This window comes from Scyliorhinus torazame, chromosome 12, assembly GCF_047496885.1.
Source record: "Scyliorhinus torazame isolate Kashiwa2021f chromosome 12, sScyTor2.1, whole genome shotgun sequence".
Taxonomy (NCBI): Eukaryota; Metazoa; Chordata; class Chondrichthyes; order Carcharhiniformes; family Scyliorhinidae; genus Scyliorhinus; species Scyliorhinus torazame.
Genome location: NC_092718.1, coordinates 205,137,887 through 205,155,065, shown reverse-complemented (window position 1 = coordinate 205,155,065; position 17,179 = coordinate 205,137,887). Strand labels below are relative to the sequence as shown.

Sequence of the window (17,179 nt, the reverse complement as noted above, 5' to 3'; positions counted from 1 at the left end):
GACTCCCCCCTCATTCTTCTAAACTCCAGCGAATACAATCCTAACTAACTCAATGTCATATGTCAGTTCTGCCATCCCAGGAATCGCTAAACCTTCACTGCACTCCCTCTATGGCAAGAACTTTGGTTCGTTGGTCTAGGGGTAAGATTCTCGCTTCAGGATTTGTGCTACATGAAAATGAGAAGGGTCCCGGGTTCAAATCCCGGATGAGCTCTTTGATAGGGCAGCACTGTAGCATTGTGGATAGCACAATTGCTTCACAGCTCCAGGGTCCCAGGTTCAATTCCGACTTGGGTCACTGTCTGTGCAGAGTCAGCACATCCTCCCCGTGTGTGCGTGGGTTTCCTCCGGGGGCTCCGGTTTCCTCCCACAATCCAAAGATGTGCGGGTGAGGTGGATTGGCCATGATAAATTGCCCTTAGTGTCCAAAATTGCCCTTAGTGTTGGGTGGAGTTGCTGGGTTATGGGGATAGGGTGGAGGTGTTGACCTTGGGTAGGGTGCTCTTTCCAAGAGCCGGTGCAGACTCGACGGGCCGAATGGCCTCCTTCTGCACTGTAAATTCTATGATAATCTATGAATACAATCTGTCTTCCAGTTTTTGCTACGAAAGTGGATAACTTCACATTTACCCACATTATACTGCAGCTGCCATGCAAACCTGGAATTTAAAGTCTAATGATGACCATCAAGTCATCGTCGATTGTTGTAAAAACCCATCTGGGGAAAAAAAGTCCTATAGACTAGGATGGCCCCAGGTTGGATTCCCCGATGTGCCAAGTCAATTGTTTTCAAGCATTGCCACAGCAGAGACACTGCAGTTAACCTCAGTTCCTCCCCAGGGTTACGGAGGGAAAAGCTATGCAGGAAAATCGAGGACTACCTAGAAGAATTGGCCAGTGAAGTACAATGAAATGGCATATTCCGTCTCAATATTGGCCTTGTAGGGGAGTCACTGGAGAGCGATTGCTCAGTGTGGAACTGTGCCCAAGCGCAAGAGTATAATTATCATAGAATTTACAGTGCAGAAGGAGGCCATTCAGCCCATCAACTCTGCACCTGCCCTCAGGCCCTTGAAAAGAGCACTTAAGCCCCACTCCTCCACCCTATCCCCTTAACCCAGTAACCCCACCTCACCTTTTTGCTTAAGAGAAGGGGAAATTGGCAAGTTAAAACTGCTTTTTATATGTTTGAGATGCACGGTTAGGAATATAAACCTTTGTAAGAGAATCTGTGCCGAAAGGGTTAACAGTAAAATAGGTTTTAAAGAGGCTGCGCTACTTAATATGAAAAGCGAATCTATTCATTCTGTACTCGCTGAGATCCTGTCACGTTTCTTACATCACCCAGTTTGTTATAACTCTGAATTGTACTACAAGAACAATAGCATATTTTCTTCCGATGGCTCCATCAGGAAATACCGTAGCCGAACGCAGAGATCAAAATGACATAGGTGGAACAATTCCCCGGCTAAACATCATTAACCAACACAAAATCTCATCATAGCCGCAGTTAATAAGCAGCCGCTGAATAATGAGCCCCACATGAGGTCCTCTTCAATGGGAAACCTCCCAACAATATTGCCGGCCTGACAGGTTGATCTACTTTGCACTCAAAACGAGAAAAAGCTCCACAGTGAAGATGAACAATGAGGGAAAAAAGAGAAAATGTGCTTTTCTTTTTTAAAAAGAAATAGCGAAAATTAACGATCAACAACAGATTTAAAATACACCACGCTGCAATGGAAACAATGTTGAGTGTTTTGGGACCAATATATGTTTAAACGTTGTATTTTTCAGTTTGTCATGTTTTCGACACCATTTAATTCTTCTCATCTATTGTATTTCCTCACTCTGGGCAACATAGGAAATCAGCTTTGCGGCCGCTCCTAAACCACCATATTTGTGTCTGTAGTGAAGAGTTCAAAACGACACACGGCATCCCAGCTGAGGCCTACGGCATTTTACGATCTGAGGCGTCACCTCATGAGGTGGTGGTCTAAGGTATCACTCGCCATGATCTCCTGGCTTTTATATTCTAAACCTCTTGTGATAAAATCTGTAACTCAGTGATTTTTTTTTTTTTGGTGTTACAATTGGCTGGATAAGGCAATGACACCAACTTCCAGAAGTTCACGAGGATGGGCCATCAAATCCAGTTAGAGTTAAATCCCCTATTAGAATTGTTTTCTTGATAAATGAATGGATAACTCGGGACAAAACATTGCAACTCTCTTCCATAAGTCTGCGTCTCAAGTCCAGTCATTTGTCATCCTCGATTATGATAATAATTTTTATTAGTGTCACATTACTGCAATGTTACTGCACCATATAATCCAAGCCAGGAGGGGATTTTACATTTAAATGTTTAAAAAGATAGTTGTGTCACCTGTGAAGTACTTAAAAGGTCAATCAAACATTTTCTGGAGATGCTGCAATTTTGATTTCAGCCACTGGGGAACTCCTTTTGTCTTACTCTTATCGGCTAACATACTGTTTGGAATTAATTTGAAATTCGTTATTTCCTGGTGTAATATAGTTGTCAGCTATTCAACAGGAGTTCTTGTGGCATAGCGGTACAGTCCCTACCTCGGGGGAAACCCACGCACACACGGGGAGAATGTGCAAACTCCACACAGAGAGTGACCCAAGTCCGGAATTGAACCCGGGTCCCTGGCGCTGTGAGGCAGCAGTGCTAACCACCTTGTTGGCCACTGAAGGAGCGTTCATGACATGGTTCAACGGGCTGATGATCAGCTCGGGTATCCTTCCTCAACTCCCTTTATCCCCCCAAAGGGAAAAATGTGTGCATGTAAAGATGCGCTTAAAATAATGCTCTATTGATGACAAACACCCTCATTCAACTCAGGTTACTTTGTGGTCATTATAACCACACACAGCAGCTGGTCAAACATTTAGATGTGAGCTATTCAGATAAATCAGGCGCAAGAATTAATTTTTAAAAAACAAATACCAGTGAAAAGCTGGAGTAAAAGGTGACCAACCATAACAGCCGATGGGTGTTATCCTGGTATGTTAGCATTCTACCAGCACAAGTGCAAAACGTCAGCATAACAGGCTTGAAATTCCTGAAATCTCCATGTCGCAGTCTACAGCTGCAATGGAACCACACTGACCTTTCTTAAATAGAGTGATCAATAGTTTATCATGTAATTAAGCCTGTGGATGTATGGCACAGATTTAACAGATTGTTTGCATGTCCACTCCCGGCTCCCCTGCATCGGTATGAGTGAGATTACAAGGCTGGCCTGGAAGCGATGCTGTCGCTTTAGCACATCCCTTCATTTTTAATAGGTTATTACTCACGTATTCCTGGATTGTATTAGGGTGATCTACACCTAGTGCTCTTTCGCTCATCAGCACTGCCTTCTGCTGGTTGCTCAGGGCCTGCAAAGGAAACAGTGGCAATTAGGAGCTGAAAATTCTGTCCGTTAAAAAAAGAAGATACATGGCAAATTTAGCGAGGGTCCGTCCACTTTCAAGGCAGACCCTCACTGGGCGAGAAGTTGGAGATTGGGTCCCTCCACACTTCAGCCTCATTTCGCCAATCCACGCTCCTGGACATCAACTGCAGCTGGTGAATAGGTCAGAATCATTATCGAAACCCCTTGACAAAATAACAAAGCCAGCAGTTGTCGAAATTTGATTAGATTCTTCCTCACCGAAACCAATAAAAAAGCATCTTCTATTTGGAGACTTCAGTTATTACTAACACTGTTATCCTCAGAGATACTCCGTGTGATCACTAATATGAACCCTGTTCCTGTGGCACTGATTGTGATTTCCCCCTCCCCAGCCACGATCTCAGGCTGTATAAGCCCATTACCCACAGCATCACAAAGGTTGCGACCTCTACCTCGAACGTTACCCATCGCCACCTGCTCCTCAGCCTACCCGCTGCCGGAATACTCATCTGCACCACCATCAGACTCAACTATTCCAATGCTTGCCTGGCCTCCCATTCTCCACACGCTGGAAATTTCTAAACTGCATCCCGCAGCCCATCCCGCCTCGTCAATCGCCAGTCTTTGGTCACCCACACTGGCACCCAGTCCCCAAATGCCTTCAATCAAAAATTCTCACCCTGATGTTTAAATCCCTTCATGGTCTTACTGTCCTTGTGTCTAATTTGATCTAGCCCCTATATTCCCACCCTAAACCCCTCCACCCTCTTCAACTTTAGATTAAATTACGCCTCTCAAGATCAAGCTTCTGGTTATCTTTCCAAATGTCCACACCTTCGCCCCAGCATTCACTTTTGTCTGATTACACCTCTGAATCATGACAGGACTTTGTTATTTCAACAAATATTTTATTTATTCCTTCATTGGGGACTGGGAGTTTCTTGCTAGGCCAGCACTTATGTTCCATCTTTTTAAAAATAATTTTAGAGAACCCAATTATTTTATTTCCAATTAAGGGGCTATTTAGCGTGGCCAGTCCACCTACCCTGCACACCTTTGGGCTGTGGGGGTGAAACCCATGCAGACACGGGGAGAATGTGCGAACCCCACACGGACAGTGACCCGGGACCGGGATCGCACCCTGGTCCACGGCGTCGTGAGGCAGCAGTGCTAACCACTGTGCCATATTCCATCTTTAACGTCCTCAAGAAAGAGGTGGTGAGCCGCCTTTTTGAACTGCTGCAGAGCCCCAGTGGTGTAGGTACACCCAGTTAGGGAGGGAGTCCCAGGAATTTGACCCAATGACGATGAAGGAATGGTGATATATTTCCAAGTCAGGATGGTGAGTGGCCTTGGAGTGGAACCTGTTCCCGTATATCTGCTGCCCTTGCCCTTCCAGGTGGTAAAGGTCACAGAGTTTGGAAGGTGTTGTCTAAGGAGCCTTGGTGAGTTGCTGCAATGCATCTTGCAGACAGCACACACATCTGCTACTGTGCATTGGCGTTGGAGAGTGAATGCTTATAGAACATAGAAATATACAGCACAGAACAGGCCCTTCGGCCCACGATGTTGTGCCGAACTTTTGTCCTAGATTAAGAACAAATTAATCTACACCCCATCATTCTACCGTGATCCATGTGCCTATCCAATAGCCACTTGAAGGTCCCTAAAGTTTCCGACTCAACTACTTCCACAGGCAGTGCATTCCATGCCCCCACTAGTCTCTGGGTAACAAACCTACCTCTGACATCCCCCTATATCTTCCACCATTCACCTTAAATCTATGTCCCCTTGTAATGGTTTGTTCCACCCAGGGAAAAAGTCTCTGACTGTCGACTCTATCTATTCCCCTGATCATCTCATAAACCTCTATCAAGTCTCCCCTCATCCTTCTCCATTCTAATGAGAAAACGCCTAGCACCCTCAACCTTTCCTCGTAAGACCTACTCTCCATTCCAGGCAACATCCTGGTAAATCTCCTTTGCACCTTTTCCAAAACTTCCACATCCTTCCTAAAAAGAGGCGACCAGAATTGCACACAATACTCGAAATGTGGCCGTACCAAGGTTTTGTACAGCTGCATCATCACCTCACGGCTCTTAAATTCAATCCCTCTGCTAATGAACGCTAGCACACCATAGGCCCTCGTCACAGCTTTATCCACTTGAGTAGCAACTTTCAAAGATCTATGAACATAGACCCCAAGATCTCTCTGCTCCTCCACATTGCCAAGAACCCTACCGTTAACCCTGTATTCCACATTCATATTTGTCCTTCCAAAATGGACAACCTCACACTTTTCAGGGTTAAACGCCATCTGCCACTTCTCAGCCCAGCTCTGCATCCTATCTATGTCTCTTTGCAGCCGACAACAGCCCTCCTCACTATCCACAACACCACCAACCTTCGTATCGTCTGCAAATTTACTGACCCACCCTTCAACTCCCTCATCCATCGTCTGCAAATTTACTGACCCACCCTTCAACTCCCTCATCCAAGTCATTAATTAAAATCACAAACAGCAGAGGACCCAGAACTGATCCCTGCGGTATGCCACTGGTAACTGGGCTCCAGGCTGAATATTTGCCATTCACCACCACTCTCTGACTTCTATCGGTTAGCCAGTTCGTTATCCAACTGGCCAAATTTCCCACTATCCCATGCTTCCTTACTTTCTGCATAAGCCTACCATGGGGAATCTTATCAAATGCCTTACTAAGATGGATGGGGTGTCCTGGATGGTGTTAAGCGTTTTGAGTGTTGTTGGAGCTACACTCATTAAGGCAAGTGGAAAGTATTCCATTACACTCCTAACTTAGATCATAGAAATTACAGTGCAGAAGGAGGCCATTCGGCCCATCGAGTCTGCACCGGCTCTTGGAAAGAGCACCCTACCCAAGGTCCACACCTCCACCCTATCCCCATAACCCAGTAACCCCACCCAACACTAAGAGCAATTTTGGACACTATGGGCAATTTAGTATGGCCAATCCACCTAACCTGCACGTCTTTGGACTGTGGGAGGAAACCGGAGCACCCGGAGGAAACCCACGCACACACGGGGAGGATGTGCAGACTCCGCACAGACAGTGACCCAAGTCAGGAATCGAACCTGGGACCCTGGAGCTGTGAAGCAATTGTGCTATCCACAGTGCTACCGTGCTGCCCCTTGTGCCTTCTAGATGGTGAACAGGCTTTGGAGAGTCAGGAGGTGAGTTACTCACCACAGAACTCCCAGCCTCTGACCTGCTCTTGCAGCCACAATATTTATATGGTTGGTCCAATGCAGCTCCTGATCAGTTGCAATACCCAGGATATTGGTAGTGGGGGATTCAGCGATGGAAATGCTGTTCCTCTGATCCATTGCTGCAAGAGTCATTATTTTATGCAATTTTATTATTTTGGTAATTGGACACATAATTGGAATGTGCCTTTAAGCAGAAGAAAGGAGCCCGCTTGTCAGGACACGGTGTTCCCAGGTTTTGTTTTAGGAAAGACTCCTCGGCATTGAGTGGAACCATGTTTGGAGGCGGTCAAATTGATTGGTTGGTTGACAACCAGTAGTATGGCCAGGGATAGTGTTCTATCTGCAAATGATCAGTGATTGGTTCCTGCATGATGCTTTCGGAGAGAACTGGGAAGAAGCATTTAGACCTTGGAAGTGAAAAGAACATTCTCTCTCTCCTGCTTTATCGTTCTGAAAGTAGCGAGTGCCCGGCTCATCCTTTGCTGTGAACTTGGAAGGATGTGGGGCGGGAATCGGCAGCGCGGGCAACTCTGGCACGAAGGAGTGGTGTGAACCACTCCGGCGTCGGGCCGCCCCAAAGGTGCGGAATCCTCCGCACCTTCAGGGGCTAGGCTGGCGCCGGAGTGGTTTGCGCCGCGCTGGCCAGCGGGGTTGGGGCTTGGCGCAACGCCAACCGGCGCCGAAGGGCCTCCGCCGGCTGGCGCAAGTTGCCGCATGCACGGGAGTGCCAGCGTGTGCTGGCATCATCCCAGCGCATGCGCATGGGGGGGTTCATCTCCGCGTCGGCCATCGCAGAGGACCACAGCGGCGGACGTGGAAAAATAGAGTGCCCCCACGGCACAGGCCCGCCTGCGGATCGGTGGGCCCTGATCGCGGCCAGGCCACCGTGGGGGCACCTCCCGGGGCCAGATCCCCCCCCGCGCCACCTCGAGGCCGCCCGCGCATCCAGGTCCAGCCGACAAATATCTGGTGTAATATACGCTGGTGGGACTGGCCGAAAATGGGCGGCCACTCGGCCCATCGCGGGCCAGAGAATCCCCGGGGGGGGGGGGGGGGGGGGGGCGCTGTCAGCGGCCGCCGACCGGCATAATTCCCGCCCCCGCCAAATCCCCGGCGCCGGATAATTCGGCAACCGGCGGGGGTGGGATTCACGCTGCCCCCCCCCGGCGATTCTCCGATCCGGCGGGGGGGGGGGGGGGGGGGGGGGGGGGTCGGAGAATCCCGCCTATGGAGTCTGCAGAGAAGGTAGACAACCTGTCAGAGAAAGCTATCTCAAGCCTAGAAGGAAGAAGTATCAAAACAAAAGCCGAACTTTGGAGAGACACTAATCAGAAATCATCCTGATGCATTAAAGATCTTTATCCTTTTATTTTATTTATATTTTCCCAATCTTTCCACCACCCCGTCTCCTCTGTGTTGTTTGTCAGTGTGTGCATAATTTATATATATATAAAAAATATATATAGTGGGGGTAGTTAGGAAGGGGGGGTTGGGAAAGAGATATTCAATAGTTATGTTTTCGATCTGTTTAATATGATACTGTACGTAATAAAAAGATTATTTGTGTTAAAGTTACAAACTTGGTGATTGCAGTTTATTGGGCGCAGCCAAGGACCTCGGGTATTTTAAATAAAATCTCATTTTACTTGTGTTGCGACTCCGGGTCAAGTGGGGCTGGAATTGATCCCGTACTAGCCCAGGGTGCTGCGACCATTGAGCTTGGATCTGATCTGGGATGTTATCACAGCCAAACCTGCATCTCATCAACCAGGTAGGAAGTAGACAGGATAATCAGTTTTGTGCCTACGGCACAGAGATAAATGGAGACTACCACGGTTAATTATATTAACCTGGATTCCCAGGTTTACTCACCACCACTATGGAGCTACTGTGGAAATATGTGGCTTCACATTACCGGAGAATCTCACTGTCTGTGGGATCAGCACACAGCGAGTTAAAACAGCTTTCTGCTGGACCTGCAATATATACTGTAAGTGGGCCTGAGGTAGCAACGAGGAGCTGACTGAAAGTGTGAAAATCATTCATCCATGTCTTGGTGCTCTGGGAGATATTGGACAGGGTTCTGGTGTTTATAGCAATAACATGAAGTGGGTCATAGAGCCACATAACAGGATGGTTCGAAGCAACTGAGATGAGCTAAATCCATCCGGTTTTCTCTCATGCTGCTATTTTAATATCGCTTTTCTGTATTGTTGATGTACTGTGATTTAGTGGTAGTATGCAAAAAATGTAAAGATCAAAGGTAGATTTCATAAAGAGTTGAGTGAGTCACTGTATGTTATGCTTGTACAGGATTGTGGAGTGGAAAGTGTGGTGAACCGGACCTAACACACCGGGATCATGCGGTGTGATGTCTCATTAAAGCACTGATTCTGACAGGAGTTGCAACTGATGCTTGTACACTTAAGGTGCTCAAAGGAACGAGACAAAACAGAAGGAAGCAGTCCCAATAGCTACAATACAAAACATACTTCAATGACAGTGGAGGCCTTACCTCATTATAATCACCCATGATGTAATTTAGACGAGCCAGCAGCCTCAGGCAAGCACAGATTTCCACGTGCATCGCTCCATATACATTATTGAAAAGATTTAAGGCTTCGTTGATGAGCTCACATCCCTCTTTTAAGAACCCTGCGGAACAGATGTTTTCACCAAATTACAAGAGACACAGGAGGAAGGACATGCATAGGAACACTGGTAATAGGAAGAGTGGGCCATTCAATGCCATTTTACCCCCTATCCAAGAAATCAATCTCTGTCTTTAATGTACTCAATTACTGTGCCTCCACAGTCCTCGGGGGTTAGAGAACTCAAAAGCTGTCCCAACCACAGAGTGGAAAAATTCCTACTCCCCTCCATCCTAAATCGCTTGCCCCTTAATATGAGACTGCGTCCCACGGTTCCAGAGTCAGGGAAAGGACATTCGACAAATCCTCCCTTATCACAATGTTCTTCACAAATGAATCCAGGACTCCACCCCACCTGGTTTCGGGGCTGGTTTAGCACACTGGGCTAAATCGCTGTTTTAAAAAGCAGACCAAGTTAGGCCAGCAGCACGGTTCAATTCCCATACCAGCCTCCCCGAACAGGCGCCGGAATGTGGCGACTAGGGGTTTTTCACAGTAACTTCATTGAAGCCTACTTGTGACAATAAGCGATTTTCATTTCATTTCACCTTCCCAATTCCATTTTTAATATAAATTTAGAGTATCCAATTCATTTTATCCAATTAAGGGGCAATTTAGTGTGGCCAACCCACCTAGCCTGCACATCTTTGGGCTGTGGGGGCGAAACCCACGCAAACATGGGGAAAATGTGCAAACTCCACACGGACAGTGACCCAGAGCCGGGATCGAACCTGGGACCTCGGCACTGCTAACCACTGCCCCACCGTGCTGCCCTTCCCTACCCAATGCAAACATCACCTCAAATGTTGGTCACTCGGTTAAGAAAGCCTCAAATCTGCCTCTTGCTCGTCATGTTGTCCTGTTTTCAATTTGCAGTTAGTTTTCCTGTACTGCCAAACTTCGATAATCTGAATCTTCTGGCAAATATAACATTTGTCCATCCACTCTCATAACTAGTGTCTCTGATATTAGAAATCAGGGCAGGATCCCAACTGGAATATCCTGCTGGTGGGAATGGCTGGAAAGCCCCGGCCAGGTTTTTCCGTAAACGGCAGAATCTTCACAAAAGTCAAAAGTGTCAATTTCTTCCACATGCCTCAAAACTTATGTCCTCCGCTATTGAATGAAACTCACTGAATTTACTCGGAACAGTTCCTATCTGTTATTGCTTGGATATGTTATCTAAACTGTCTGAACCAATAAATACACAGGAATGCAATACACCGGTATGAATTGTGATGATTTAGTATAAATGGTTAAATCAAAGGCTGCAAAGGAAAGGAAACCTGTGTTAACACATTTCACCTCCACGTGGTATGTTAAAAGCAGGTAGAAGACTTGGTTATTAGTGTCTGTGGACTAATTTATTTGCTGTTAAACACCACAGATTTCAGTGTTTGACCTTGGAAGTCCTGCTTCTGCGCAAGCAACCTTTGAACTGTGTTTTGCAATGATTAAGCAAAGGGTTTCCTGCTCAATGGAATTCTTGAATGAGAAAGTTCCCAATCAGTTAAGACAATAACATGGCACATTTTAGGGGCAGCACGGCGGGGCAGTGGTTAGCACTGCTGTCTCACAGCGGCGAGGACCCGGGTTCGATCCCGGCCCCGGGTCACTGTCCGTGTGGAGTTTGCACATTCTCCAGTGTCTGCGTGGTCTCACCCCACAACCCAAAGATGTGCAGGGTCGGTGGGTTGGCCCCGCTACATTGCCCCTTAATTGGCAAAAAAATAATTTGGTACGCCAAATTTATTTTAAAGAATTAATTGCCCCTTAATTGGGAAAATAGAGTTTTGTCCACTCCGCTTACCTCAGCAGGTCAAATTTCCAGGCACCATGTATAAATTTTTAGAAATTACACATTTTGCATGCTGCAATGTTACTCTATAATGAAGAGAGAGCGTTCCTCACCACTGCACCACGCTTTTTCCTAGGGTTAACCCATTTGTTTCTCATTACGTAAAGTTAGTGTGGCGATGAGGTTCGAGCAGCGCTAGAGTCCCTCCTTGTAAAAACACACCAGCACCCACCCACCGAGAAGCCAGGCAAGCAACCTGGCTCCTGCTCGGAGTGGGATCCACAAGCTTGTTGTCCGCTCCACCTCGTGGAGTGGGATGTTCGACATTTCGGATCGACAACCAAGGCAAAGAGTTTGCTAGGTAATTTTTTAAAACTCAAAGCAATGCTCTGATGTGGCATTCTGGGACAGATAAGTGCACAAGGAACTGATTTATAAACACACTCAAATCACAGATTGAGTCTAATGTTTTGGCATTCAGTGGAATATTCTTGTTCAAGCTGATCATTATTGTAAAACTTAATATAAGAATAATTTTTTAAATATAAATTTAGAGTACCCAATTATTTTTTTTCCAATTAAGGGGCAAGTCACCTACCCTGCAGATCTTTTTGGGTTGTGGGGATGAGACCCACACAGACACGGGGAGAATGTGCAAACTCCACACGGACAGTGACCCAGGATTGAACCCGTGTCCTCAGCGCCATAAGCAGCAGTGCTAAGAACTGTGCCGCCCTATAAGAATCATTTATTTACTTGCCATCATCGTGCTATCCCAGCATTACTGCAGTGGATCTTTGCTTATTACTTCAGTTTTCATTAACAGGCTCCTAAATAGAGAGCAGTGAACTGTACAAAGAATAAAAGAGCCCTTTGTGCTTGTGTCCTTGACATTTCCTGTCATGTCTAGCAAAGGCATGTCCTTTCATAACTTTATACATGGATTGAGCTCACATAGAAGCTTCTTGAACTTACATCTATTTATTTAAAATGGACACCGATGAAGTTAAGATGGATGCCTAGGGGTCAGGTGACTGTTGCTTATTCAGCACTAAGACAACCAAGCTTCCGGAAGGTTCCAACTCTGCGTGGAGGACCCTCCCCTGGAATCGGCATATCCAAACAGCATCCCTCTGTGGAAGAGACACCTTTAATTGTTCAAAGCTTACCCAAAACACAGATTCTATGGGCGCGATTCTCCGCTCCCGCGCCGGTTTGGAGAATCGCCTGGGTCGCCAAATTTTCCTGCGACGCCGGTCCGATGCCCTCCCCTCGATTCATGGAAGCGGCCATATCAGCACAATCGTGTTTTGCGCGGCGCGGCACGGTACAGTGAATCGCCCGAGACAGCCAAAATGGCGATTCACCGGTACCCCCGCGATTCTCAGTGCCGGATGGGCCGAGCGGCCTGCCCAAAACGGCGGGTTCCCCCCACCGCCGTCCACACCTGGTCGCTGCCGGTGGGAACAGCGCGGGAACGCTGGGGGGGGGGGGGGGATCCCGCACCAGGGGGGCCTCAAATGGGGTCTGGCCCGCGATCGGTGCCCACCGATCGGCCTCTCTGAAGGAGGACCTCCTTTCTTCCGCAGCCCTGCAAGATCCGTCGGACATCTCCTTGCGGGGCGGACTCGGGGAGGACGGCAACCACGCACGCGCGGGTGACGCCAGTTATGCAGCGCCGGCCGCGTCATGTATGCGGTGCCGCCTTTACGCGGCGCCAAAGCCTGGCGCGCATAAATGACGCGGCGCCGCTCCTAGCCCATTTTCGGGCCCTGAATCGGTCGGGATAGGGGCCGTTTGGCGCCGTTGTGAACCTCGCCGGCGTTCACGACGGCGCGAACACTCGATGTCTCCAGGTTTGCAATTTAACAAAAGAAAGCTGGCAAGATCAGTTATCTATGGGTTTGAGTGTGAAAGAGAACCATCAATCTCTTGTTGTGTAGTGACAGCTTTGGACTTCCAAACTAATCTGTGTTGGACGATGCCAGTATTGATCATGTGACTGAAAATGGCTTTAGGTTACAAGTTTTCTCGAAGAACTAAGAGACCAGGGCCGTCTGCGGAAAAATATCAGAGACGCATCTGCAGAAAAGGTAGCGTCATCTTTACCTTTTAAGAACCATCAGTCATCAACAAGTTTGAGAACCAGACCCTGACACTAGCTGTACGTCATCAAGCAGCCAAAGTATTCAACTGTTGCCAGTGTCAAAGTTCACCAGAGAACCAACCTCCTAGATACTCAACTACAAGAAACTTTGCAACCTGTTCACCCTTCACTTTATACAAGATCCTCACTTCAACTTTACTCATCAAATCCATTCAAGAAACCACAGGCCTATCACATGGGAGACTGGAAATTGCAAATCAGAGACTGAATTAATTGTAATCAGTAAAAGTGCACTACCGTTATTTGTATCTAATCCTTGTGGGCGTGTGCGTGCATAGGGGAGGCAGAGTGTGCAACGATACGTTAATTTTTGGCAAGTGTGAGAAAATAAATGACCGTTCATTTAATCTCACAAAAGCTTGCTACTGAATTTTTTAATTGGAATACGCATTCCAAGGTAACAAAAGACACACTTCTTTCATAGAACATAGAAAATACAGCACAGAACAGGCCCTTCGGCCCACGATGTTGTGCCGAACCTTTGTCCTAGATTAATCATAGATTATCATTGAATTTACAGTGCAGAAGGAGGCCATTCGGCCCTTTGAGTCTGCACCAGCTCTTGGAAAGAGCACCCTACCCAAACTCAACACCTCCACCCAACACCAAGGGCAATTTGGACATTAAGGGCAATTTATCATTAGCCAATTCACCTAACCCGCACATCTTTGGACTGTGGGAGGAAACCGGAGCACCCGGAGGAAACCCACGCAGACACGGGGAGGACGTGCAGACTCCGCACAGACAATGACCCAAGCCGGAATCGAACCTGGGACCATGGATCTGTGAAGCAATTGTGCTATCCACAATGCTACCGTGCTGCCCTTAAGAACAAATAAATCTACACTATATCATTTTCCCATAATCCATGTACCTATCCAACAGCTGCTTGAAGGTCCCTAATGTTTCCGACTCAACTACTTCCACAGGCAGTGCATTCCATGCCCCCACTACTCTCTGGGTAAAGAACCTACCTCTGATATCCCTCCTATATCTTCCACCTTTCACCTTAAATTTATGTCCCCTTGTAATGGTGTGTTCCACCCAGGGAAAAAGTCTCTGACTGTCTACTCTATCTATTCCCCTAATCATCTTATAAACCTCTATCAAGTCGCCCCTCATCCTTCTCCGCTCTAATGAGAAAAGGCCTAGCACCCTCAACCTTTCCTCGTAAGACCTACTCTCCATTCCAGGCAACATCCTGGTAAATCTTCTTTGCACCTTTTCCAGAGCTTCCACATCCTTCCTAAAATGAGGCGACCAGAACTGTACACAGTACTCCAAATGTGGCCTTACCAAAGTTTTGTACAGCTGCATCATCACCTCACGGCTCTTAAATTCAATCCCTCTGTTAATGAACGCGAGCACACCATAGGCCTTCTTCACAGCTCTATCCACTTGAGTGGCAACTTTCAAAGATGTATGAACATAGACCCCGAGGTCTCTCTGCTCCTCCACAATGCCAAGAACTCTACCGTTAACCCTGTATTCCGCATTCATATTTGTCCTTCCAAAATGGACAACCTCACACTTTTCAGGGTTAAACTCCATCTGCCACTTCTCAGCCCAGCTCTGCATCCTATCTATGTCTCTTTGCAGCCGACAACAGCCCTCCTTACTATCCACAACTCCACCAATCTTCGTATCGTCTGCAAATTTACTGACCCACCCTTCAACTCCCTCATCCAAGTCATTAATGAAAATCACAAACAGCAGAGGACCCAGAACTGATCCCTGCGGTACACCACTGGTAACTGGGATCCAGGCTGAATATTTGCCATCCACCACCACTCTCTGACTTCTATCGGTTAGCCAGTTCGTTATCCAACTGGCCAAATGTCCCACTATCCCATGCCTCCTTACTTTGTGCAGAAGCCTACCATGGGGAACTTTATCAAATGCCTTACTAAAATCCATGTACACTACATCCACTGCTTTACCTTCATCCACATGCTTGGTCACCTCCTCAAAGAATTCAATAAGATTTGTAAGGCAAGACTTACCCCTCACAAATCCGTGCTGACTATCCCTAATCAAGCAGTGTCTTTCCAGATGCTCAGAAATCCTATCCTTCAGTACCCTTTCCATTACTTTGCCTACCACCGAAGTAAGACTAACTGGCCTGTAATTCCCAGAGTTATCCCTTGTTCCTTTTTTGAACAGGAGCACGACATTCGCCACTCTCCAATCCCCTGGTACCACCCCTGTTGACAGTGAGGACGAAAAGATAATTGCCAACGGCTCTGCAATTTCATCTCTTGCTTCCCACAGAATCCTTGGATATATCCCGTCAGGCCCGGGGGACTTGTCTATCCTCAAGTTTTTCAAAATGCCCAACACATCTTCCTTCCTAACAAGTATTTCCTCGAGCTTACCAATCTGTTTCACACTGTCCTCTCCAACAATATCGCCCCTCTCATTTGTAAATACAGAAGAAAAGAATACAAGAATACATACAAAACACCAAGATCAGATAGTAAGACAGCACGCATTTTCATTCTGTGACACTACTCCTTGGATACTGTACCTTGTTGGACTTTAGCTTGTCCACTTTGGAAGAAATGGAAGGCGTCAGATGCTTTGGGATTCACATGTTTTACAACTGGGAAGATGTTGAGGATATCCTCCTCTGTAAAGGTTGGCCGGTGACGGCTGTCGAAGTTGTATTCCTTCAGCAAAATCTGCAAAGTCAAAAACTTTTAAATCAGCATATTGCGGCAAGCTAGGGTCTAGAAGAGTGCTGGAAGAGGTCTTAAAAGTTGCACCGCCTCTCACTCATTAACAAAGTAATGCCAGGAAGGTCAAAGCTCACCCTTTCTTGCACATTAACTCGCCCGTCACAATTTCTAACCCAACAAACCCCGAGGGTCCTTTGCACCCGTCAACCTTTTCCAAAAACACTTGGAGTAAACTCTTTCACTTTGCGATCAGTTTTAAATTCAATTTGCTCCAATTTTCAGTGCTCCTACTTTCCTACCGGTAATTGATAAGCATCTATTAATAGATATCATTTAAAAATCCTACACATAAACTTCCACCAATTTCTTCCATTATTGTTTATAATGCCAAAGGCCAAACTTCATTTTGATTCCCTTATTCAATGCCCAAGAAGATTGATTCGTAACTTTTAAGTACTTTGATGATATAACCCCTGAACTACAATCTTTCCAGGCTGCGGTACCTAATCATTTCTCACCTTTCACCACCTTTGTCAGCTGCATTTTCCTGTGTGCCTCAGCTGGGACTTAGTTGGCAGTACTCTAAACACTTGAGTCAAAGGTTGTGGGTTCAAGACCCACTCCGGCACAGAGCACAACCTGTGGTGACACTGCTGTGAAGGGAGTGGGATTCAGTACTGAGGGAGAGAGTCTTCCAGATGACATGTTAAACTGAGACCCCGTCTACCAAATGGATACAAAATAAAATTACGGCATTGCTTGAAAGATGACTTTTCGCTTCCAGTCACTTGACTAGGGCGGCATGGTGGTTAGCACTGCTGCCTCACAGTGCCACGGTCCTGGGTTCAATTCTGGCCTTGGGTGACTGTGTGGAGTTTGCTCATTTTCCCCTGTCCGCGTGGGTTTCCTCCGGGTGCTTCTGTTTCCTCCCACAGTCCAAAAATGGATTGGCCATGATAAATCGCCTCTCAAATGTCTAAAGAGGTGTAGGTTAGGTGGGGTATAAGCCTGGCAGGATACTCTTTCAGAGGGTCGGTGCAGACTTGGATGGGCCGAATGGCCTCCTTCTGCACTGTGGGAATTCATAGGCTTCTATGGTTCTTGACCTTCAATCCTACATTTACTGGTTCAAACAATTACAAGCTAGACTACACTTTTTTTTAATGCATTATTGGAACTTGGGTGTTGCTGACTGGACAAGCATATATTGTTCATC

At 46.8% G+C, this 17,179-nt stretch overlaps 1 protein-coding gene across 4 annotated transcripts in view; it reads right to left on the bottom strand.

The window, feature by feature from the left end:
* Positions 1-17,179, bottom strand: part of cluha (clustered mitochondria (cluA/CLU1) homolog a) — a 135,519-nt gene that overhangs the window by 37,148 nt on the left and 81,192 nt on the right. For all 4 annotated transcript variants that reach the window (XM_072469753.1, XM_072469754.1, XM_072469750.1 and 1 more), the window contains exons 18-20: positions 15,813-15,966; positions 9,185-9,324; positions 3,325-3,405 (exon numbers count right to left, since the gene is read on the bottom strand). In XM_072469753.1, coding sequence (XP_072325854.1) covers positions 3,325-3,405; positions 9,185-9,324; positions 15,813-15,966 — 375 coding nt within the window. The remainder of the gene's footprint in view (positions 1-3,324; positions 3,406-9,184; positions 9,325-15,812; positions 15,967-17,179) is intronic.